This window comes from Toxorhynchites rutilus, chromosome 3, assembly GCF_029784135.1.
Source record: "Toxorhynchites rutilus septentrionalis strain SRP chromosome 3, ASM2978413v1, whole genome shotgun sequence".
NCBI classification, from domain to species: Eukaryota; Metazoa; Arthropoda; class Insecta; order Diptera; family Culicidae; genus Toxorhynchites; species Toxorhynchites rutilus.
Genome location: NC_073746.1, coordinates 226,596,621 through 226,623,845, shown reverse-complemented (window position 1 = coordinate 226,623,845; position 27,225 = coordinate 226,596,621). Strand labels below are relative to the sequence as shown.

Sequence of the window (27,225 nt, the reverse complement as noted above, 5' to 3'; positions counted from 1 at the left end):
GCGAACATCAACGATTAACGATCAACGATCGAAGTCAACGTCAAAGTCATCTTCAATACCCAAACATAAACGCCCTTGCACAGGTACGTGAGTTTATCAAAAGTTTCTGATAGCAAAATCAAATGCGTTCCCCCTGTAGTGAACGCCACTCAATGAACCAGGATTGTGCTAGCCATTGATGGCAAGCGCCAGAGTGAACGTGATAAACAATCACGATATAAAAACTGGAGGTCGGTTTTGGACCACCCCGACTTTTCCCAAATAAAGACATACCGTGTATTACAGGTAACAGGTAGATTCAAATTATATAGCTTTTTTTGATGAACATACCATAAACAAATAAAATTGTCTTGTTTCGCAATGTTTCACAAACTAAAAGAACATAAAACTCATTTTGCACACAGGTCGAATATATTTCTTTTCTGACTTTGAAGGAATGAAAACGTAAAATGGCGCTAAAACGCTAGAATGAAGAGAATTCACCATATTATCAAATTGTCTGCGTTATGACACCATTGAAAATTCAGTAGGAAGCACGGTTGCGTTAGGACCACTTTCCCCTATAGGATGGACTTTTGGAAGGGGAAGGGGAGACCTCAGAGGAAAGTAAGAAGTATTCAGAGTAATAAAAAAAACATAACAAATAGTATATCGCTTGCTACAATACGGTGAAAATCTTATTTAATACAACTTATTGATTGCGTGACGTGACAACGCTTCTTGGAGACTGTTTAATCGCACAGAGCGCGTTGTCACGTCACAAAATGCATGCCGTCAAAATGCATGTTCTGGCAAGTTTTTTGAAAAACTGAGCATACAGGAATCTTCGTTCATCTTTCATTGCCAAATCATAGAACAAAGTTAATTTGTATGTATTGAAACGGAACTGAAAATACAACATTATTGTTCAAAAGTCGGAATCCGCAAAAAGACAGGTGTTGTCATGTCACAAAAGTATTGGTCTCGCAACAAGCGAATTCAACTGCAAAATATTCTCCAACTTAAGATTCTTGTAGGAAATTTTCTCAAATTCACTTTAAAATCGTTTACCATTTGGAAATCGTGTGATGTATACATGAAAACGAGAAAAAACCTGTTTTTAGTGAGTCAAACCGTTGTCACGTCACGCTGGAATGGGTCTAATACGTTTGCTCACCATGCAAACAAACATTTTTTGTTCGAAAACATTTCAGCAATTTAGAAAAAACTTTTCCGAAAAATCACTGTTTGTCCGCATAACAGACGTAGTTCCATACAGCTTTCATACATCGCTCGAAAATCAAAAATTATAAGTATTATAAGCAAATCTACATTTGATTCACATTCTTTTTAGAGTCCAAACATGCTTGTCACGATAGTGTCTTACTTACTGTTTCCTAATAGATGAATACAAGAAACCATTGAAACACTGCTCATATAATTACTATTTTCTGTACGCTGCACTTCGCTGAACAAAGAGAAGCAATTGTATTTTTTAATGTAATGATTACCTAAATTTCTGCATTTAAATCTTCAAGTAGATAATGAAACGATCAGATCAGTAGTGAAATTAAAATAATATTGCTTCTTAGCATTATAATTCCTTGGATTCGACATCGAATTATTCCACATACTCAGCATTTACTCATACCGTTGGTGTAAGTCACTCCACCATCTTTATGCGATTGATCGTGATATCGGTAAATCATGTTGCTAAAATTACCAACATTACAGATTGCCTTCACAAATTCAATCAATTGAAAAAACACGAACCAGCTGATCTCATAATAATCCTTCAACTGGACAGCTTATTCCATTGGAAATTTGCATGGTTGCGCTTGTAGGCAAAAAACAACAAAAATGCGTTTTCGTCACCTATGCAAACATGGGCAGTTAAGTTGTAATATGTATCTCCCAAATTGATCGACTTCTTGATTGACTTCCTAGTTCGATGTCTTGGCATCGTTCATTACTTTGGATTATTCCAATACACATCGTAGGTGTGGATATTCACACGCACGAATACTCTTATCGATGGCATCCACTCGAAAATCCGCAGAAACATACCGACGAACTCCACCTCAACATTCCTCCGGAAAAACCATAGAGGCTGAATCCCCCCAGTGTAAAATTAATCAATTTTCTGACCAGGCACGCCAGTGTTTGTCCGTCACTATATATATTGTTCGGAGGCTCTGAACATCTGCTATTGCATACAATGCATCATCCTCTTGCTGTACCAAATTGTAAACACACGTACCACCCTCTCATATACGCGCATATCTACGCCTGCCAAAGTCGGGCCGGAAAGGCACTGTTCTCTGGTACCGGTTCTGTTTTTATTTCAGCTGCATGGCCGCCTAAAATTTGCATGAATTATGAACACGTTTGCACATTCATTATGCGAAATTTTCCGCGAGTTTTGATGTCGTATTATTTAATTTAAATACATGAATATGAAAATGAGGCCCGTAGAAGTGGGGTTGGTGGTGTTTGGTTTGTTTCGCATCGCTGTTTTTATCTCGCAGGGGCACATATGAACGGCGTCAGACCACTTTTCGAGAAGCGATCCCAAACGGGTGTGATCCTGCCGGGCACTGAGCGGTATGCAACGGTCTAGCAAGGGATATGCCGTTCCTGGCGGTGTATAAATCCTGATAGCGTGTGAGCGGGTGCCCGTTCTACGCGCCATGCCGGAAGAGAACATTTTGTAGGACGCATGTTTGGACTCGTCTTGCAAATTTATTGATCTCACCACGTTATTTTTGGGGCAGCGGAAACAGGAACGTTTACGGTGGGTGGGCGGAAAGGATGAAGTTGGACCTTATCGCGGAAAGTAGTTAACATATAGATCTTCCTGAGTAGGGGATTAGGAGTCTGTTCTGAGCACTGATAATTTTCCTGATATTTTAGTTGTGTGTCCGCATTAATCGGTGGCGGCTTGTCTATTTAAGAACAATTGTTTCGGCATTTTTCATTGTCCCATTTGCAGTCAATCCATATTTCTCGAATGCATTTTCATTCCAGATGGCTTAACTATATAAAGGGCGTTATGTTCCACTACGGTCAAACGATACCGGGCTTTAATGCTGTGGTAAATTCCAACGTCCCAGTGGGAGGTGGCCTCTCCAGCAGTGCCGCACTCGAGGTAGCCACAATGACATTTTTGGAGCAATTGACGGGCAAAAAAATTGAAAGGTAAGTCCAGTGAAATCCAATTACAGTCAGTTTTGATTGAATTTTTGCTACAGGTCAAGTGATAAAGCATTAATTTGCATGAAAGCGGAACACACTTTCGCCAATATGCCTTGTGGGATCATGGATCAGCTCATCTCGGTGTGCGGGCAAAGGAACCGAGCGCTGTTGATTGACTGCCGGTAAGTTACAAGAAACGGATTACGTGTACGGTACGGAAAGCCTGCTCTGTTAACCGACCGGTTCGAACAATGGTCGGACAACGTTGAGGATTTATATTTAATCCCTGCGAAGCATCACCATGATGCTTTTTGTTATGCAACGCAAACTTGATGTGACAAACGGATCCAAACATCAAGACACACGAAGCTATCGTTTCACACATGACCTGTACGGGCTTAGCTAAATTGTTTGATGTATATCGGTTTAATTAAGGGGCACACAGATGGATTTTGACATCTCGTTCGCACTAAGCCCCGAGTGGTTTTGTTCGAAACACGCATCCGCAGTCGGGCAAACAAACGATGAACAACGGTTCGTACATTAAACAGACAAACTATGTAATCTACTCGTATGTGTTACCATTGGATATATTTTGTTATTTGTTATTGTAAATACTTCCTATGGGTCTATTTTAATAAAATTGATCCTATTATATACGATCGTAGTAGGCGATAGGCGACTGTACAGTGACGCGAGAAATTGTGATTCGAAGAAAAAACCATATTCTGGAATCCAACGTTGACACACACCGTTCATACGACTATCTCTCTTCTTCCGTGGTATCGTAATGCATCGAAATCCGGACACTTAAGTGCTTACTAACTTAATTTTTTGCCATTTCAACTTAGGATTACGTCTTTAGGAAACATATTAGGGATACCAATTGAAAAACATAAATCGATCGCATCGGGAAAATACCCAATTTCAAATGCTTATAAAGGGTGTGTCACATCTAATTGCATCACGGAAAAAACGCTGTAGAAATTCGCCCAGTAGACCGATCCTTTTGAAAATTTTAGACAGTAAAATAAGAACTATTAAACAACTTTTGGCATTTTCTTTTTATTCATACTTCGAGCCCAAGCCCGTATGCTCGCACCTTCCTCTTTACCCCGTCCATAAGGTTCTGTACAACGTCAGGTTGTAGTTTTTTTTGAACAGAAATCCATTTTCTCTTGAAGTCCGCCTCCGATTTGACAACTTTTGGGTTCTTCCGGAGGGCCTGCTTCATAATCGCCCAATATTTCTCTATTGGGCGAAGCTCCGGCGCGTTGGGCGGGTTCATTTCCTTTGGCACGAAAGTGACCCCGTTGGCTTCGTACCACTCCAACACGTCCTCTGAATAGTGGCACGAAGCGAGATCCGGCCAGAAGATGGTCGGGCCCTCGTGCTGCTTCAATAGTGGTAGTAAGCGCTTCTGTAGGCACTCCTTAAGGTAAACCTGCCCGTTTACCGTGCCGGTCATCACGAAGGGGGCGCTCCGCTTACCGCAAGAGCAGATCGCTTGCCACACCATGTACTTTTTGACAAACTTGGATAGTTTCTGCTTGCGAATCTCCTCCGGAACGCTGAATTTGTCCTCTGCGGAGAAGAACAACAGGCCCGGCAGCTGACGAAAGTCCGCTTTGACGTAGGTTTCGTCGTCCATTACCAGGCAATGCGGCTTCGTCAGCATTTCGGTGTACAGCTTCCGGGCTCGCGTCTTCCCCACCATGTTTTGCCTTTCGTTGCGGTTAGGAGCCTTCTGAACCTTGTATGTACGCAGGCCCTCCCGCTGCTTGGTCCGCTGGACGAATGAACTTGACAAATTCAGCTTATTGGCGACATCCCGGACCGAACTTCTCGGATCACGTCTAAACTGCTTAACTACGCGCTTGTGATCTTTTTCACTGACGGAGCATCCATTTTCGCCGTTCTTCACCTTCCGGTCGATGGTTAGGTTCTCGAAGTATCGTTTTAGTACTCTGCTGACCGTGGATTGGACGATTCCCAGCATCTTACCGATGTCCCGATGTGACAACTCCGGATTCTCGAAATGAGTGCACAAGATTAATTCACGATGCTCTTTTTCGTTCGACGACATTTTTCCAAATTTACGAAAAATTGACAGTGAAGCATGGCCTACTTGATCTATACACTCTTATCTGATTATAAGCGAAAGCTGAAGATATAATTCCTAAAAATTAAATTTCTACAGCGTTTTTTCCGTGATGCAATTTGATGTGACACACCCTTTAGTCAGTCTTTTCATGATGGATCAATGAGATTTTTACGTCAACCGATTTCGGAACTTCATCACATTTTTTTAAATGAATAAAATAATATATGTTATGAAAATAACTATCAAACAATTGAACAATCTCAACCCCTATTCTAACGGAAACACCCCCTACCCTGAATGGTCGAAATTGACGACACAAACGGTAACTCATATACTTACAATTATTGCCCAGTTATTTCCTGATGGATTTACGAGATTTTTGCATTAATCAATCTGAGCACTCCATAACAATTTATCACAATGAACAAAATAATATATTGTATGAAATAAACTATCAAACAAACGAAATCTCTCTAAACGGAAATACTTCGTTCTGATTGGTCGAAATTGAAAATATAAGCTTCTTCATGCCCAATTATTGCTCAGTCATTTTCTGATAGATTTACCAGAGTTTTGTACCGACCTTTTTGGGCATTCCATAACAATTCATTACAGTGAAACTGAACAAAATTATATACTTTATGAAACTACAGACTTCAAAACCAAATATTGGTATTATATGGTATTGGTATTATCAACGTTCGTGTTTTCAACATATTACTACTTGCGATATTTTTGTTGAAACGTAGTTTAGATTTCTGTACCAAGAAATACGCCTACAATGTATTCTGAGTGACAAACTAGAATATGTGTGACTATTGTTGCAAGTCAGCAGGGTTTCTTTGATGCAAAATCCCCCAGTTGTTCTGAAGGTAAAAGACGGATATTGCATAAACATTAAGCAACGAGACTTGTTAGCCCACCATGCACCGAATTCTCTTGTCGGAGTTGTCCTGCGGACCTGCGCGTAAAGCAATAGAGAATTGTTTATAGCACATAGATAAGGACAGATGAAACACTGAAGAATAGTCGAAGGAAGTAGAAGAGAAGAATAATTTGAATAAGCGTTTATAGAAAGAAAAGGATCTATACAGTGCATTGAGTCGGAAACTATAGTTGAACGAAATCTCGAAGGGAAAGGAAGTTGCAAACTATAGTGGATTGGAAAGTATTTTAAGAACTAAATTTGAAGGAAATGGGATTTAATTATAGAAAATTAAAAATAAATTAAGGGTTTTAATTGTAATTAGTAGAAAGATTAATTTATTAGTGAGGAATGAAAATCAACTTACTGAAATTTATTATTTTAGGCAAAGGATTTTTCCAATTACTTAAATTAGAAAATAGTTTTATTTTCGGATTATCATACCAAAAAATGTGAGTATTTCATTCCTATTCAATTTATTATTATAATTATTGCTTAAAAATCGACAAAATACGCCCTGAAGAAATCGATAGTGTAATTCTTCTAAAAATTCTTGATCTGTCTACTGATCAACTACTCACACGTATTCTGAAATCCGATCGAGTATTCTCGAGCACATTCCTGTTGTGCAAATGTGGAAGCCTTGCCACGCAATCCGACATAAACGACATTGAGCTCCGTGTTCTATTATTGTTAAGCCAAAATTATTATCGATTTTCGGGTGGAACACACACACATTTAAAACAAACAAAAGGGTTGTAACTAGGACACGACCGCATTTTCGACGTAAACTGCGAAATTCTATTATTCTATTCGCTCGTACAGGGTGCGGCAGCATAACTTCATTTTTTCAAAACTCAATAAAAACTATTGTATGCATCGGAAAATATTTATTTATTTTTTAATAAGGTACATGTCTAAAGTTTTTATTTACATTGTTTTGAAGATCAAATCTGTTAAATGACGTCCCCCAATCTCCATGCATTACGTAAACCGATTTCTGGCGTTTGTCATGACTCTTGTTAGCATAGCAGGTGTTATATTGGCAATTTCTTCTTGGATGTTGGTCTTCAAATCTTGTAGGGTTCTTGGACGGTTCACATAAACACGGGATTTCAAAAAACCCCATAGAAAAAAATCACAAGATCGGGAGAGCGTGTCGGCCATTCCAAATCGCCTCTGATTGCGATAAGGCGCTCTGGAAAGTGTTCTGAAAGTTCCTGGAAGAATTCTTCTCACAGAACGATCGGACAGTCCAAGGACAGATGCGTGTTTGCGCGCATAACGCCGTGGCGATCGCAACATTGTCGCTCTCACTGCTTCAATGTTCTTCGGTGATCTAACGGGCCGAGGAGCTCCAGTTCTTCCTTTTGTCGCACTTGCAGTTTGTCTGAATGTAGTGACCCATGTAACAATTGATTTGCTGTCTGGGACGGGAGCCAACGGGTCTAAATTAAAGCGATTCCGAAATGCACGCTGTGTTGCAATAACCGAACATCCGCTTGAAAAGTAAACCTCAACGGCAAAGGCACGCTCCTCACTATTCCAACGCATGATGGCGACTGAACCGTGTTGGGACAAAATTTTACAGACCACTAGCGCTCCGCTATGACATCAACTAACTGAGTGGCGCGCATTTTAAAAAAGGAAGTTATGCTGCCGCACTTTGTATATCAATTTGGTTATTATTAAAAAATGCATCGAAATTTTTTAAGGAACTCTTTAGTTATTTAGTAATTCTTAATACTTCAATAGTAAGATGTATATAAAATATTACATCCTAGGTATAGAAAAGCTATTTTTCATCTATAATTTCATAATTTCATTCATTCATCTTGAAGGACGATTCCACCTAAAAACAATAATCTTTATCGCATTTTCAAACTCGTGATTGAAAGCTCAATGTCGTCAACGCGTAATTTACCTTATCGCTCCAAAAACAACTGAGCTTCACGAGTAGAAATATTTCCTATCGATTGATGCAAATATTTCTACGAACTATCGAGTAATTGCGAATTTTAATCGCAGTAGTTCCTCTTTTCTCTCTCTCTCTCCTCTCTCATTGCCCGTAAAACGCAACGCATTCCCACTCGACGCCCGCCGGCGACGACGTTGCATTTATGACCACCAAACGAGAAGTGGTGTGATTTCAGGTTCAGGATTTGAATTAAAGAGAATTTAAACTCTGAGAGTTCATTCATCTCTATTTGTGGTTTCACAGCGCGAATGGCTTATTTATACTAAAAAAGTGAAAAATGGCAGAATCGAATGTATCAGTTGCTCGTTATGGACGGTATGGCCCAAAAATCGGCAAAACAAATGTATGTGAAAATGGGAATGCTCTTAGTTTTCATTGATTTAGGCCGTTTAGAGATCAGGGAATTGTAATGTATCAAACAAATTTTAGTGAATTTAATTTATTAAAACTTAGCTATACATATCACATATGTGTTATATGTGAGAAAGGGTGACCGGAATAAATCGCCACAGTAAACAACTGCAACAGAAACAACCGCTTAGAAAAAGTGTAGTAGGCTAGAAATATTTGGCGCGGGAAAAACATCATGTGCCTCACATTTCTATTATAAATTTATTCTCTTGTTCTCGTTTTTCGAAATTTATTCTGAGGACAATGTAATGGGGACGAAGTCCCCATTTGGCGAGGATAAGGAATCGAGGCGGCCCATGCCGCCAAGATGACGCAATCCGAGTCCACCGCCGACCCGCCGTCGGAAGCGGCGGTGTCTCGCACGCAAACCTGGGATCCACTGATTGCCCGGTTAGTTTGAAACATAGGATACGATCCTTTAGCAATGTCCGACCGAGCTCTAGCGAGCGTCGGACGGTATACGTCTGCCCGGGGCGTTACGTTTGCCTGGGGCGATACGTTTGCCCGGTTAATTCTTGTTTTGAAATACAATACCGCGCCACAATATTTATAGCCTACTACACATTTTATAAGCGGTGGTTTCTGTTGCAGTCGTTTTCTGTGGCGATTTATTCCGGGAACCGTGAGAAAGTAACACATTATGTGCGAGTGGAGAAAAATCTTTTAAATAAAATTATATCTGATGACGATGATGGATAATGTTTTGGTGAAATCGTAGGGAAATTTACAGAAAAATGATAGTGTCTGGAAAATGTCTCCTGTGTATTTAACACCATCGAGTAATAGTTTTCGTTAAAATTTTAACAATTTAAGGTTACTTTCGGGTCTGCCAATTTGATAGAGAACAAATTGCTCCACGAATAAAGATGAATTATTTTGACGTTTGTTTTGCGACAAGGCAAGGTTGCCACATTTGCATAGAGTGATTGAATTTGAGTCGAACGTATTTAACACTAGAACTACCAACCGGTCAAAATGACCGGTTATATAGTTTGATCGCAAATTTTGTATTGATATTATTTTTTATATTTTTAATGATGTTATGACTTTTTCTAAATTCACGTATTCATCAATATTATAAATTATTTTGGTCTCTCACTTCCAAATTTTCTGATATACATATGTGGTATACCTATTTATACTGACCGGTCAAAATGACCGGTCGTGATTTTTTGTGTTTCTGATACCAAAATTGCTTAGAAGCAACGTCAATCAGCCACAACGGTTCCAGCCAATCAAAATTTCCGCAACAATTACTGACCTCTAAACCACAAAATTTGGGAAATTTTTAAGTTTTGTAATATATTGTGATGCAATTTCATTTTCTCATTGACAGTTGTTGAATACGGTAGAAATAGGTAATGTTGAAATTAGTGCAGTTAAAATACATACAATATTGTGGACAATTGGGTTGATTTTTCAAAAAATTACAGTTATAGTAGTTTGCAGTGTGAGTAAGTTGTGAATATTTGTATTATATTGCGGGGAAAAAATAACAATTTTCTAAATATATATTTTTATCTAGTTATAAAATTTAACCCAAAAATGCCGAGGTGCATATCTAGAGTTTTAGAGCCCGTAACAGATTCAAGAGAAGACTTTTCTGATATCGATCAAGATGATTATGAAATTAAATTCTGAAATTTGACAAGTATCTGAAATATAGATGACCAATTATAAGAAAAAATGTTTATTTCCTCAGAGATTATCAACAAAAAAAATTTGAAATTTCTGCTGATGGAACTATCTGCACAAAAAGCTGAATGCACTCCGGGAAGGATATAAATAAACATCATTTTCAAAGAAATAATTCGAGCGGTGGAGTGTGTGCGCATAGATGTGAGAATACATGAGTATATGTGTGAGTATCATCACTCCTTACAATCGTCATACCCACAAACGCATGAAAAGTTACGAATCGTTTATTTGGAGGGTACGCATAGCATTTTGTAATTTTGGTACAGTGTGCAATGAACTTTGAGCGATCGGCTAGAAAAAAACAGCTGAACGTATCAATATGAAATGTTCACAGGAGTCTAGGGGATACACCATGCTAAAAATGTACATGCTAACATTAAAATTTACTGCAATATTTGCAAAATTACAGAAAATTTTCAAAAACACTATAAAAAACGTTATTTTGACACTTTTTTAAAATTGCTGCAAAAAATTCAAATTATTTTTGTCGTCAAAGCAAAAAATTAACTTTATACTAAATTTATTAGAGTTTTCAAAACTACCTCTCTGTTTGCGGTGTGATAATTATTTATTGAACTATTTATCATCAAAGATCAAGCGGTAACTTTTCATTCAAACAAAAATATCTTTTAATATTGAACTCCGGCCCCGTCAGGCTAACGCCATATGAGCCTTGATAAAAATATATATTTTGGAAAAAAAAAAAAAATCTTTGTATGTAAAGGTCCTACATGAACGTTATAGGAATCAAATAAAAGCTGTTTAATAAGGTTAATTGAATTTCTTACTGAGTTGGTTAGCAAAAAATTTCGTTAGTCTTCAAAAAGTTAGAGAAAAACAGAAAGAAATCGTTTTATTATTACTTCCTGATATTTTTGTCCACTACATCTACATACAACCAGATAAAAATGTGTTCATAACATTTTCCAAAACAAGAAAGTTTAAGCTTCAAAATGATATGCACTCATCTTCATGCGTTGATTTTTCAAGAAGTTACGGCATTTCAAAAATCACTTTGCACTTTGCACTCTGTTTCTCTAACTTTTTTGTCGAGTGTATCTGAATAAAAATACAAATTATAATACTATATTTGATGCAAATGGATGTATTTATAATGTTCTTGCAATATTAGAATGAAATATATTTTATTCTCTGTGAAAACATTTTCAAATTCTTATATTTTGATAAATAAACATTACACCGGTCAAAATGACCGGTTTGGTAAAAATAGGTATAAAACAACTGTCGGTAGTTTTAGTGTTATGAATGCAAAAGTCGACTTCGATCGGATCGTGAAATTTGATCGAGTTTCAAACCAATCGGATTTCGGAATATGAATGACTATTCGATACTGTTACCACAAGCATGGTTCATGGCGGTAATCTCAAACTTTTATCGCCTTATATTGCAGATATAATATGTACAAACCGTTTTCCTAGTGACTTTCCTAACGACGTAATCGCAAGCGGGCATCTAATATATCAACGAAGAAATACTGATAATGGTGTAAATCATTCACAAATATCAACAACACAGACATTGACATTAAAAATCGTTGGATATTACCATATTCGCCTCAACGGCGGATCGGTGAAGGGCAATTAATACATTTGCAAGTCCATGAATTAAGAAAGCAATATGGCTGTGTTTTAAATTTAGAATACCGAAGTGAATATGCCTCGATTGAATGACAACGACGAAATTATGTCGTTCCAAATAGGCCGGTATATCGACTCCATTGATGTTGTCTGTCGTATCGTTGGTTTCCCAATTCATGAAAGGGACTCAGCAGTTATAAATTTAGCCGTTAATTTTGAAAATGACAAGCGCGTATTTACCTCTAACGAGACAGCAGCTGAACGAAATGAATATTGATTTTCTTTATTTCATTTTTCATCTTTATGACATAATTAAATTACTTTTTTTTTCTTTTCATTTAACTTTTACGAGATCAAACATGTCATTTACGTTAATGAAATACATTGAGTCATGAAACATCATGCCAACTTTCGTTCAAATCGTTCCGTTTGTTCTTTTTTATCGACCACAATCGATTAATTTTATAGACTGTACATTCAAATTCAAATATACTCACAATACGTTAGTTATTACAATAATCTATATGACAGAATAATGTTTGCCGGGTCAACTAGTTTCTCTATGAAAACGTCTATTATACACCAGCACCATAGTATTCTTCTGTTCGATGCAAGAAATCCGGCTGGGGCTCCGTCCCCACCTGTGTCACGAAATTAACATCTCAACACGGTCTTACCCCATTGCACCGGATAAGGAATACTGACGACAAATAGTAAACATCCTCTGCTGCTACAAATTATTCATGTGGTTTTCTTTGTTTGCGCTTCTGATCTGTCTTACGGTGGGAAGCACACCGGCAGCATAAGTTCATAGGCGGGCCCTCTGGTATTCCCAATCTGGCAAGATTAGTTCCATGGGGTCGAGACTCAACGTGGGTGCGTCTGCCTCAGTTGGGACACTTTTGCTGGCTGTAATCACAGGGCACACAGGAACATTGTAAGCACACATTTGGGTAATCGCAGCATCCGAGTGGCATCTTTCTTGGGCGACGGCGTGTTGTACCTCGTACGCATCGGTACAATGTTGAAGGTTAATCAGAGCATGGTAGATTAAAAGTTAGTGCTGTAAGGCGCAATTGAAAGCAGGGCTTCGAGATTTGACGATTGAAAAGATGGCAGCAAATGAAAACATACTCTGTGCATCGGTTCCGAGCACTGGATTTCGCAAATGACGGTGCAAATGCTAACTCATTGTCTTCTCAACTCGTAATGTTGTTATGCTAAATAAGATAATCTCTCTAGTTGTCATGGACAACTTTACCACTATTGTGCATTCGTTGATTTTGCAGCCTCTCGCCGGCGGATTGCTCAATGAGTGCAGAACGGGATGAGGACAATCTGCCCTTGACGCTGCACGATGTCCTTAAAACAATATGCGTTCATGTACGATGAATTTGCTCTGAATATTGGTGCAAATTTGCTCAACAGAAATGCATCCCATGTTTGGTCTCGCAAGATGACGTCATCCGTCGTGTGTCGAGATCGTCTTACAAAATAATCAGTAAAGGCTAACATGGTTGTTTCCGTACGGCACAACATAAGGTCGCCATCCAGAGAAACGCTACTGGAAATAGCCGGCGTCACAATTTGCTCAAACACCGGCCGAACATGTATGTCATTAATCCCAAATCCGATCTTTGCAGCAATCTCATCACCCAGCAGATCCCGTTCGACGCAGCAAGACTAGCGGTATTAATCTGCAACTCGGGCGTGAAACACGAACTGTCCACCACCGAGTATCCGGCCCGGCGGAAACAGTGCCAGCAAGCACTGGAACTGATGGGACTCAAGAGCTATCGGGATGCCAACGAAAGATCTCTGAATGGTGAGTTGAAAATCACGAATATTTTCCTCTCTTTGATGGGATTCGACGATTTGCAGAAAATTTTCGTTCATTTTCTTATTTCACAAAACCTATTACATATTGAGATGGAGTGGTTAAAATTAATACTAATTAGAATTGTTTACAGTGCTCCCGTGGCCGAGTGGTTAGCGTCAAAACCTAACATGCCGGGGGTTCGGGTTCGATTCCCGTTCTGGTCGGGGGAATTTTTCGTAAAAGAACTTTCCTCCGACTTGCACTGTGGTCACGCGTATTCTAGAGCTTGCCACTCAGAATGCATTCAAGGCGTGTTATTTGGCATAGAAATCTCAACTAAGTACTAGTAAAAATGACGCAAGTAATATTACGTTGAGACGGCGAAGTTCCTCTAGGAACGTTGGTGCCATTTAAGAAGAAGAAGAATTGCTTACATTCATATTTACTTTTAACATGTTGGTTGAGTTTGTTGTAGTTTTCCGCCATACCTGTAGGATTCATGTATCCTACAAACATGACCTTATTCATAGTAGACCCAGATAACATTTTCAGAGAGAATTTAAAACGTCATCTAAAAAAACACTAGTTATAATGTAAATTCTATCAGACGAATTTATTTTTTTGTACGAACATTTGAGAAGGGAGTGTTTAAAAAACTACATAATTATATTTAAAATATTTTTTTCTTTGGATTTTTATGTTTCTTGAGATATATCTGGACTTATTTCACCAAACTTTAATGTCTATATAGCTTTGAATGAAAAATTAAATACTCACTTGTTTGAAAAGCAGTTGGTAGCATTATGTCAATTATTAGAAAAAGTAGAAAAGTCTGTGACACGGATGGAAACCTGACGTAGGACTTTGAGGACAATTGCTTTTGAATTGAGTTTTGTAAATTCCATTCTATATTTTTATGTATCGATGACCATAAATGTACATAAAAATCCTTATTAATAAAACCATCGCCTTTTTCCTTAAGTTTATTTAATTTAGCTAAATACGATAAGAAACCATCCTCTGATGGCGCATTCTTTAACTTATGTTTGAATAGCTATCTTGCCTTGGCGATACTTGTCCGAAAAATTGCCAGTGTGAGTAGTAATAATTAAAACGCTAAGCGATGCAGATATATTATGTACATGGCAGACTCGTTCATATACAGTCTTCGATTTCTTTTCACTGTATATGATTGAATCCTGTATATAATCGAGTCAAAAAAATATTGCACACACACATATGTTGTTCGTTGCTCTTCCCCTCTACCGCAAGCAACGAGTAAAAACTAGAAAACATACCCACTTTATTCTAATTTCAATTCTGATAAAGTGAAAAGTACAATAATCAGGAAAAATCGGAATCATTTCTGAAAAATCTGGCGAGATTGAGGGTTTGTCAGGAGTTTCCCAAAATATCTGGGAAATCCTAAAAAATCAGAAAGATTGGCATCTCTGGTATAACTGATAATGATTTTACATTATGGATAAAGTTTTGGCGGAATTCCAAGGATATTTATATAAAAATAGTTAGGTTAGAGGCAGGACTATGTATTCTAAGTATTCAAATAATATCGAGAAATACTTCTCATTCAAATTTTAACAATCTAAAATTGCTTTCGAGTCTGTTAATCTGATAGAGAGAAAATTGCTCCACAAATACGGATGAATGATTTTGACGCTTGTTTTGTGTCAAGGCAAAATTTGCCATTCTTGCATAAACCAATTAAATTTGAGTAGAACGGATTTCAGAATGCTAAAATCGATTTCGATCGAATCGTGAAATCCGATCGAGTTTTAAACCAATCGAATTCCGGAATGTATGAGATTGTTCGATATTGTTACCACAGACATAGCTCATGGTCTGTGCCGTTATCAGAAATTTTTGTTGTTTTGTATTGGGGAAGGAAAATATACACAGCGTTTTCCTAAAGATTACACCAACGACACGATCACAAGCGTTTTATCGAACACGTCCGATTAATTTTGTAAACCGTTAAAACATTCTAACCCACTTACAATATATTAGTTATATTTTTGACGTAGAACTACGTCTTTCATTAGGGGGGCCAAATCAGAAAACAAGTCATGTTTTATGAAATAAAGTTAATGTTAACACTCCTATACTCGCGCATTGGTTTGTCAGACCGAGAAATCAATAATTCATTCATTTCTCAGAAAATATCAACACTACGACTTTGCGATTCTCTCTAGCTTCGTTATTCGTCATTCGTCATCGTTTAGCGTATCGCATGTGTTGGTACAAAAGAGACGTGTACCACTTTTTTAACACTTTCGGTCTCACACCGACGCGAGTATAGGTGTAACTTTTTTGAACAAGAACCTTTTTTCATATTTTAAAATATTGTTCAATGAAATGTATAAATTAATGTAAGTGGCGTGGAATACTTATTGAACATAATGCATAAGATCATTACCGGACCATTCTCATTTGATTTCAGTCCCTTTTCTAACTGGATTGATCGGATCCATATATTAACTATTCGTCGTTAGATTCATACGTTCAAAAGCAAAATATAAATGTTTGACTTTCGTATAGTTTTTCGCTAAATATAATGGTCATACACATACACACTTGTGAAAGAATTTCACTTGTGGAAGAATTGCAAACAGTAAACTATAAACTAATCGGTGGCTCACGGTAATTTTTAACAGTTACAGTTTCGGGGATATTTTTTTGTAATGGACAATATCGACAAGAAAACAATAAGTAGAAAAGGAAGTTCCTAGAAATCCTTTAATATCATCTTTTTAAACCCCATCTAAAAAAGGCATTACTTCTTAGTTTACCAAGAATACAGAGACAAAGAACATTAGAAATATGCAAACTTTATATTCCAGAACCTTTATCATCTGGTAATTATCTAGAAGGTCGTTATACATTCTTCTTTGATAAAAAACCCGAAAAATACGCAATAACTGCATGAAATGTAAAAATATGTTTGTTTCGAGCATGCAGCTATGCTATGTTCTGATTCTTACTCCAATGTAACCAGAACCGATAAATACGATTTTATGTTGTTTTATAGCTCTTGATACTTCCATAAATTATATTCAGTTGCTTACTTTTAATTAATAACAGTGAAAAATTCGAATTTCGTTATTTGTGTTGGAGTATCGAAAATTACTCTATTTTGAGGATGCTGAGTTAGATGACTATTAAAATATAATAAAGATGGAGAAAACATATTTTTTTGGAGTTTTTTCATTCAATCATACCCTCTTCTTCAAATAAATGCCAATAAAGCCTGAAAAATACACAATGGCATTATTACAGAGAAGTTAAATTTTCGGTCTGTGACACCGTTCACGAGTATACGTGTTATGATTTTGCACCCGAGTACAGGAGGGTTAATGACTATTTTTGCCGCGAACAGATTTTGGCGATTTGCATACCAAACGAATCGGAAATGCCGTTCATTTGTTTGATCTGCTATACATTACAATCCACTGGTGTGTAAATTGTTAAAATTGATGAAAACTATATGCAATTCGATTTTCCCATAAATTTGCTCTCGTGCCGTCAATAACGAGCAACTGATTGGTTTCGTCCGATCCAACGTAACTAGAGGCGAATGAAATGAAAAGTTTAAACCCTCTTAAAGCCAAAAAGTAGAAGAAGAAGAGCCAACGTAAGGGTCTCCCGGTAAAGTTTCACTATGGTATTTACAGTCGAGTTTTCCCATTATTCGTGTTCCATCGTCGATAACTGTTGAATGTGTCCTTCAATCTTGATGCACTTTTCACAACTGAATAAACAAACCATCCGGATCAGAACACTGTCAATAGTTTCTCAATGTGACAACTAGGGGCGCTGAAGTGAATAAAAAATAAACGACCAAATCTTTTATTGTATCAAGTTCCCTGAGGCTAGGCGCAAATTGAGAAGCGTATAGCGCTCGTAAGCGAACGCGAGACTACCAACACGACTCATACGTACCACAAACGTAGCGTGGTGGAGTGCATATTGAGTCGCAGTTTGGTGTAAATAACATGCCACTCGCATACAATGACTGATTAACACAGAGTTGCGCGATATATTTATTTACTAACACAATCACCCGACCAGTACAGCCATACAGTGTCAAACCCACGGCGCTATATGATTGTTCACCAACACAACTACCACATCCGGCATGACCAGCACGAGAAACTGTGGTTCAGCCACAGCGTCGCGCGAGTCGTGTCTCACGAGCGCTCCACTATCTCGCGTCATCTGGCCAATTTGCGCCGTTCTATCTGTTTCCATTAGCCACAAAAACAGGCGCTATATCGCGCCAAGTTACTCGCGCTATATGCGTCTCAATTTGCGCCTTGCCTGAATGTGGACGCGCTCTGGTTTCATCCGGTGCAACATGTCACACCAGGCGTGCAACAATTAATTCATTGAAAGAATCGTACGGTGAACGAATAATTTATTACGAATGGGTCTCCAAGAGCATGCGATTTATCACCGTTGGACTGCCTTCATTGTTGCAGAAAGTGATCGAAAATTGGACTTCTGCATGCCGACATAGCCAGATGTTAGAAATAATATTCAAGAAATGGCAACGTTTTGGAAATGAACGTCATTTATCTTTGTACATATTTTCGGAGAAAATATTGATAAGAAGTGATGATTTCTTTACTCGCCTTATAGACCATTCCCCCCTCGTGATGGAAGCAAGGAGCTCTCGCTAGGACACGCTTTACTTCAGAGTTTCGAAAATTGGCTTCATTCATTCTTGGTTCCGAAAAACGAACTGTATCTGGCAGGGAATCAATAAATTGCCGGAATAATCAGAGGAAGGGGTTGATTGTGGCTGGAAACTTTATCTTCTCTTGGAATCTTGTTCCAAATATTTATGTAGAATTTCGTATGTCAAATTAAAAATTTTAATGGCTTTTTGATGCGATGTAGAATTTGATTTGTTTTGTGAAACGCTTTGAATCCAGCGTAGGTGACTAAACAATATGTTATCAATCTTCTTTTTTTCGCAAGTAACAACACAGGATTAAAAATTCTAAGTATCTAGGACACTACCGCATATTTTCGACGTAGAACTACGCAATTATATTATGCAATTCATTTGTTTACCACTTCGAATATTATTTTAGAATGCATCGAAATTTTTGTAATAGCTTATTTTCTTCGTTACGAATAAATTTGATGACCGTCCTTTTATGTTTGATATGATGCCTAGGACTACCAAAATATGTGAACGGAAAAATTGTCAAAGGATCATTGTATTTTACATTTCCCTCTGAAATTATTACACATCTAATGTTTACGTAGTTCTCGAACCGCGAAAGTTCATTCACCTCTAGTGTCTGAAATGACGATTTTCGCAGGTACATCGATTTTGAAGTTTGTGTTGGGGAAACCGTAAATCGGGCCAATCAACCCTTGGCAGTTAGGGCGTGTAGATAACACTTGACATTTTACAGTTATTCAATTGTTCATCTCATGAAAAATAACATTTTATTAATTGTGATAGACGCGTAGAAATATTTCCTATCAATTGATGTAAACTGATTGATCTTTCCGATCTTGTTCGAGTTATAAGCTTTCGAAATACGGGTAGCGTTAGCACACAAATCGGCAGAACAAATGTATGAGAAGGAAGTTCTTCCAGTTTTCATGAATTTAAACCGTTTAGAGATTACCGAATTGTAATATATAACATATCAAACAAATCTTGAAAAAAATCCGATTCGATTGGTATGCAAATCATGAGAATTCGTTCACAGTGAAAATAGTTATTAACGTTAACTTTATTTCATAAAAACGTGACCTGTTTTCTGATTTGGCAACCTTCCTGAAAGACGTAGTTCTACGTCAAAAACTTTATCTCGAAAATTACGGATCAACTTGGATTTTTTATAATGTCATCTCCTTCAATAGTTGAACCGCATGTGACTGACGTAAAAACACCCTGGTAAAATTTGGCAGGTGGAGAGAATAGTAAGATTTTCGATCGTGGTTTTGAGGTTTTTTTCCGCTGATTAAACAAACTTTTCGTGCATTGTGCGGTTGAGTTCTGTTCGCCTATAGAACAGGAACTATTTGTTAAGTTGGTAAGAAAAATGTGATGTAAATGTCAATGTAATGGGGGCGGAATCCCCTTCTAACGAGTATAAGGAACCGAGGTGGCCCCAAGCCGCCGAGGTGACGCAATACGAGTTGGTCGCCGACCCGCCGTCGGAAGCGGCATCCTCTCGCAAGTAAACATGTGTTCCATCGATTGGCTGGTTAGTTTGGAACATAAGAGACAATCCTTCAGTAAGGACGGTATATAATTGTTGGTGCATTACGTTTGCCGATTAATCTTTGTTTGGAAATATATAATTCATATTTCAATGCACAAATTAAGGAGCTTCTCTGTCGGGTGGTGTTCTACTAATTTTAATTCATTATCAAGATTATTACCAGAATTTAGATGAAAGGTATTCAAATGACCTTGTTTCTCGTGAATGCTCTAGATTCTCTGTGTTATAATACTTTTATCTCCTTCCAACGCATTATCTGTCTTTTTTGTTTCAATTCCAATGTATTTCAATGTCTCATTCTATGATTGTGTCACATTTACACGAAACCCACTCACCCGTGTTACCCAGTTACCCTAATGTAACAATTACCCGAATGTAACATCTACCCGAAAGCGACACTTACCCAAAAAAAGGATATATTCAAATAATACACAAATTTTACTATATTTGTATTTGTAGGGGTAGTGGGGGCAAATTGGTCATGGGGGGCAAAGTGGTCACCTGCTTGTTTGGTAGTATAACTATTGACTATAGATTGTTATTGATTAGTCACCTCATGTTTGAAGAATTTAATGACTGTTGAGTCACCCTGTACTTCAGTAGAGCTGTCGCATGTCAAAATACAAACAAAAACGGAAATTGCTCTCTCGATAGCAAGTCGGCCATAGTTCTGTGCGCATGGTATCTGAGGAATTTCTCGTGAAACTTAGTTTATTCAATCTGATATATTGGACAAATCATCAGTTTGAACGACTGTTCACATATTCTAGGAGAGGTTAACAGATATCTTGTTTAATTCCAGCAATTAATTAGCATAGAAATTACTTTCATGTTTGGGGGCAAAGTGGTCATAGGTGAATAACAACTTACAATGTTCTGTTTACTAAAGTTGATATACCGCATCACGTTCTGCTCTTGTAGAAGATTTTTTTGTGGCTTTGACCCTGGATAAACATGCCACCCCAACTAAACCAAGCCTCATTATGCGGAACGTTATGTGTTTCTTACAACGTTTTTGTATGCATGAGAAAATTTAAATTTAGACTATAGGTGAATAGGCCAAGCTTATTTCATACATGTACCTACTATAACAAATATGATTTGAACAAATTTGGACGTAAAAACACATAAATCTATCCCATTTAGCTTGATATGTGCGGTGACCACTTCGCCCCCACTAGGTGACCACTTTACCTCCAAGCAAAAAATAAGTTGGATTTTTCACCTTTTTTCTAATGATGAAAAGTGTACTATTTTGAATTTTTATAGTAAAAGCCGTTTGCTATCTTTAAGAACAATGAGTTGAACTATAATATTCTTCGAGAAACGGGAATTGAATCGGTTTGTGGACGCTGAAAATGGACATGTTCATTAGGGTGACCACTATGCCCCCACTTCCCCTATTTGTATATTTAATTCTGATCAGTGTTATATAAAGATCATATTTGTCTCATACTTTCATTTCCATTCAAAAAGAATTTTTCGTGGAAAGTACAATTCGAGAAATACTGGTATTGAATAAAATCCTTTTCAAAGTAATGAAAAGTGAAAGAATGCTTTTTTATAACGTATTATTAAGTCCATCCATTCTTATGGATGACGCAGCCCGTTTACGAGCGTCGGACGCCATACGTTTATCTAGTGCATCACGTTTGCAACCAGGCAATCAAAATGCATGACATGCATAATTAACCTGGCAAACGTAATGCACCAGGTAAACGTATGCAGTCCGACGCTCGCTAATGCTCGGCCGGACCTGACTAAAGGATCGTCTCCTATGTTTCAAACAAACCGGGCAATCGGTGGAACACAGGTTTGGTTGCGAGAGGCCGCCGCCTCCGACGGCGGGTCGGCGGCCTACTCGGATAGCGTCACCTCGTCGGCTTGGTGCCGCCTCGATTCCTTATCCTCGTTAAATGGGGACTTCGCCCCCATTACATTGATCTCAAAATAAATTTAATCACGAAATAATAAACTCATGATAAAAATTACGCTGCGGCGTCAAATACGTAAGTACCATTTTTTCTTATCTATTCTTTTCACATTTTCATTAAAAAAATTTATGTTAAAGTTACCTGTTTAATTTTCGGAATATTTCATAACCCATGCTCATTTCTGAATAATCTCTTGGTCTTTTATTTATTTATTTACTAGTTTTCGAAATTGATCGTACAGACAGATTAGCTTATTCTATTTTTAAATACGTCCTTGGAAACGGTAAAATCAAAATTACTAAACACTTCGTTAAAACTGCAACAACATACATCAAACGGGTTGTTCTGTCCAAAGATAGTACGATGCACTGGTAGACGGAGGAAAGCTGCAAGCTGCGTTGCTCTGGCCGGAATATTGATGTTAATGTTTCCCAACAGTATCGAACAGCCCACGTTGTCGTTGAAGATGTCGAAAACAAATAGCCGCTGCAATAGAATCCGTCTACTCGCCAAGCTCTGAAGTTGTATCAGAGCACAACGTTGCTCGTACGGTGGCAGCCGAACAGAATCATTCCACGGTAGCAAGCGAAGCATATATCGAAGAAAGTTTCGTTGAATTCGCTCAATTCGGTTCACCTGAACGGCATGGTATGGCGCCCACACGAGCACACCATATTCAAGTACACTGCGTACCAGTGCGCAAAAGAGTGTCTTTAGGCAATATACATCTTTAAACTGCTGCGTGTTCCGTTTTACGAAGCCAAGCATCGAGTATGCTTTGGCTGTTGTGGCTGCTATGTGCTGAACAAAATTCAGCCTACTATCGAGTAGCACACCGAGGTCCTTGACAGTGCTGACTCTGACGATGCTCGTTGTGGACATTCTGTAGTCAAAGACCGTTCGATTTCTTGTCCGACAGAATGATATTATATTGCATTTTCTTGTGTTGACCTCCATTCCGTTTTATTCACACCAGTTCAGTAACGCATCAATGTCAGCCTGGATGGCACAGCACTCAACTACTGATGAGACTACACGGTAGAATTGAGATCATCGGCGTACATTATTTTCGGAGAATTTATGGAATGGCAGAGAAGGAAGGAAGGTCTTGTATTATATAGACTTTAAACTTTTGCAGTTCATTCGTCTCTAGCCTTGAGAAAGGCCCTTTGAAAACTCTACTCTACTCTATTACTCTACTCCAGCGCTACCACCTCCGCCCTCTTGTCTTGAGAAAGGCACTCGATCCCTCATCGTCCAGCTCGTCCAGCAACGATGTTGTCCAGTCGGTGTCCACACAAAGAATGGAATGGCAGAGATCGTTGGCGAATAGCACAAATATAAGAGGGCCTAGGTGACTACCCTGAGGTACACCGAACGTGATGTCAAAAGGGGCCGAGTTAACTCCATCAATGCGTACGTAAGCCCGACGTTCGGTGAGATAGGAAAGAATCCAGCGAGTCAGCCAAGCGGGTAGGCCCATTCTGCGCAATTTATCCACCGCAAGAGAATGTGGAACTCTATCAAACGCTTTGGTGAAATCGATATAGATGGCATCAATTTGCTGACGATTTTCCATAGCGGCGACCAACGAAGAGACATAAACCATCAGGTTTGTTGTGGTCGAGCGTTTTCGTACAAAACCATGCTGGTGCTCGGAAATGATTCGATGCACGTGCGGGTAAAGCAAATCGTGGATTAGACTTTCGAAGGCTTTCGACAAACGACTCAAAATAGAGATGCCACGGTAGTTCTCGACGTCGTGTATACTGCCAGATTTATGTATGGGAGTGACAGCAGCAGTTTTCCACAAGCTTGGGAAAATACCCTCCTTAATGCAACGATTGAAGAGGATGGTAGAGGGAACGGTAAGCGAGTCGGCGCAATTTTTGATAAAAAGCAGAGATAGTCGGTCTGGTCCCGCACCCCTGGTAGCGTCTAGTCCCTGCAGTTTGTCCAGCACATCGCCGACAGGAAAGTTGAAAGACGCCATATTGAAATCATATCGAGGCAAACTGTCTAGATACGCTTCAGACAAAAGTGTTCGGTTTTTACTCAGCACACTGCTGAAGGAAGAGGAAAACAAGTTTACCGAGTCGAGTGGAGTCTCGGCTGAAATCCCATTGTAGAAGACATGATGAGGAATTCCATTTGCCTGCTTTCGACTTTTCACGTACGACCAGAACGATTTGGGATCTTGTTTGATACTGTCTTCTGTGCGATTAATGTAGCTATTAAAGCATCGCGCATGTAAAGAATTCTATTCGTTCTCTAAGTCACGTAGCTCAACCTTGCACAGTTCACTTCTCGACCGAAAATAACGTTTCCTGGCTTTGCGAAGACGATTTCATAGATGCTGCAGCGTGTTGTTCCACCACGGGTGTCTCTTCCTACCGCATCGGCGTCGTTTTTTTCATTGGGACGATATCACGGACTATTGCAAACACTCGTTGATAGAAATTGACAGCAGCCTCGTCGATGGTGCACCCATTCAGACACTCATCCCAACGTTCAGCGACGCAAAATCGCATTTACGAAAATCAAAATCATAAGCGTCCGAGACGTTCGAGCTGTGGCTTTCCCTTGTGATTTCGAATTTCAAAATGAATGGCTTATGATGGTGATCTACGTTGAGCATTGGTAACGGTGGTTCGAACAAATCGACATTCTTCTCATTAACAAACGCCAAATCAAGCAGCCTCCCATTTACGTTAGTCAGATCATTAATCTGATAGAGACCGCCTGACCCAAACACATGACCGGGACGACTGCAGAAAACTGGTAGGGATGGCGCGACTGTGATGGGGGGATGTGGGCTTCCAACATGCAAGTACTGGTGCGTCCCGGGATGGATGTCCTTATGTGAGTTCCCTTGCTGGCGTGATAAAAAAATTGTTGTCTTGCTGTTGTATCGGAGTCATTGGTCTCCTCGTTTTCAACGGAACCCGAAAATTTTGAGTGCCATGAATTTCGAATTCTCTGAATAACAATCCAACAGGCCAAGTCGCTGGATCCAGACACTTGCTTTTCAGCGACGGATCGAGACCGATTTTGAAGGACACGAAGCTGAGTGTGCTTATGTTCTTGTCTTTGGGGACAAGCTTTAACCATATTACTGACGGCGTCATTTGTCACATCTGATCTAATTCTTGATAAATATAACCAAAATTTGTTATCTCTGGTGTCGTTGCATATGGGTACAGTTGCAACGTCGTCCACAGGCTGCTTGCTACCAAATCGGCTTTTATCAGATACGACCACTACAGTATCGATATCCCGTGGTCGCTTATTGACTCTACGTGGTTCAAGTGATGGTCAGTTGTTGTTTGCAGGAGATAAAGTTGGCACAAATGGTTTTGAATTTATCTCCGAGTGGAGGGACCATCAAGGAAGGTATTTTTTTGTTCAAAGCATCGAAAGTGTTTGGAATTGCTCGAAAAATACTGAAGAGATTCATGCAAAATTCTTCGGCCACATCCGAAGAATTACATAAAACTGTTTTTTCATCTCAGCAGGAACTGAAAATAGTTAAAAATATTCTCGACCCGAAAAAATCAGCTATGTGGTTTGACGTCATATGATATTCGGGAAATGGCATTTGAATTGGCCGAAAAAATGAGCTTACTCATTCGTTCAATCTAAAAATTCGCTCATCCGGAAGAGATTGGTTTGGAGGATTCATGGAGCGCCTAAAATGTCACATTTAACATTCGTTGTCACCGAATGTCTAGGGTATGCTAAATGGTGGGTAGCGCCATCCTTTTGTACCATGGAATTTCGTTGCTGAAAATGCCATTGTATGATCTCAATGCAATTCTTATGTTCTGGCTTCTGGCCAAGACACCTGGTATCAGTTCCAGAACCCTGTTACTGATTTAAATATTATTCTGAAATGCGATGAAACACACACATTATTCATATAATCCACAACAATGACCAAATCATCCCACATTAAATTTTAATGTCCAAAAATCATCTCTTTTATTTTAATACACTGTCGGACAAAACATTAAGACCACTGATCAAGCAGAGAAAGAATATGACAAAACTTTGAGAAAAAACAATTCAATCCAGTGCTTAAATCCAATTTTTAATAATTGATTTGCAGAAATTTATAGCATCTGTAGTTGAAACAATAGTCATTCATTAAAAAATGCGTTTTAAGCATACTTAACAACTAAAATTAGGCGTCAAAATTTAAGACCAGTTTCTCGTCGCGGCCTCGCCCTCGGCCTCGTGTTGTTTCGACCAATTTGTTCCTCGGTGGTATTTTGTGTTTTTCGGATCCTGGTAAGTATTTATCATGTTCGAATTCTAGTTTCAGTCAACGAAAAATGGGTCACGTGCATAATTGGTAAAAGCCCCCGGAAGGTCCCGATGCTGACGTCGTAGCATTAGAAGGCGCGGCTGAAGTTTGCGATAGACCTCTTCTATTCGATCGATCCCGAGGAGGAAAAGCAGTGGCGAAATATACTGTGGTCGGATGAGACGAAAGTAAACCTCGTCGTCTCGGACGGAAAAACTTGGGTACATCGCCCAAATGGCTGCGCTTACATGCCACAGTATACCACGAAGATATGGAGGAAGGAACATTATGATTGGGAGGGAGGTGCTTCTCATGGTACGGGGTTGGCACCTTGGATATGATCATGAATCAGCACCTCTACGCCCAAATCCTAAGAGATGTTATGCTGCCACACGCCGAATGGGAGATGCCCCTGAAATGTTAATTCATACAGGATAACGATCCGAAGGACAACGCCAAGACCGTCAAAAACTGGTTCCAGGATAACAAAGTCGACGTCATGGAGTGGCCAGCACAGTCACCGGATCTGAACCCTATAGAGAACCTATGGGAGATCGTGAAAAGATCGGTGTACACGGAGAAGTTGAAGAATAGGCAGCAACTGTGTGTAGGTCATCCCGTTAACCACATGCCAGAAGCTGGTGAAAAACATGCCGAAACGGGTGCGTGAAGTGATGCGTAACAAAGGTTACACGACCGAGTACACCCAAACTAGCGTTGTCAGAAAACATTTCATCTTCGGCAGAAACAATGCCTTTTTGTGACCTGAAGCGTTAAATGAGCTAATACAATTATCTGTCTCAAAAGCTTTAAAATGTTTGTATGCATGGGAGCAGACATCTGTTTCTTTTTTTTTAATCTCTTCTGGGATTGTACAACCATACAACAACAACGGGGATCGAATCAAGGCCAGATGGAATACAAGGCTGTTTAACAGGACCATGCTATCCATATAGTTACTGGTGCTGTTGCATAAATGCGTGATAATATTGCACCTCATTATATTTTATTA

The 27,225-nt window shown here is 38.9% G+C and overlaps 1 protein-coding gene across 3 annotated transcripts in view; it reads left to right on the top strand.

Moving 5' to 3' along the window:
- Positions 1–27,225, top strand: part of LOC129774664 (galactokinase-like) — a 93,804-nt gene that overhangs the window by 62,729 nt on the left and 3,850 nt on the right. For all 3 annotated transcript variants that reach the window (XM_055778493.1, XM_055778492.1, XM_055778491.1), the window contains exons 4-6: positions 3,007–3,177; positions 3,231–3,356; positions 13,532–13,713. In XM_055778493.1, the coding sequence (XP_055634468.1) occupies positions 3,007–3,177; positions 3,231–3,356; positions 13,532–13,713 (479 nt within the window). The remainder of the gene's footprint in view (positions 1–3,006; positions 3,178–3,230; positions 3,357–13,531; positions 13,714–27,225) is intronic.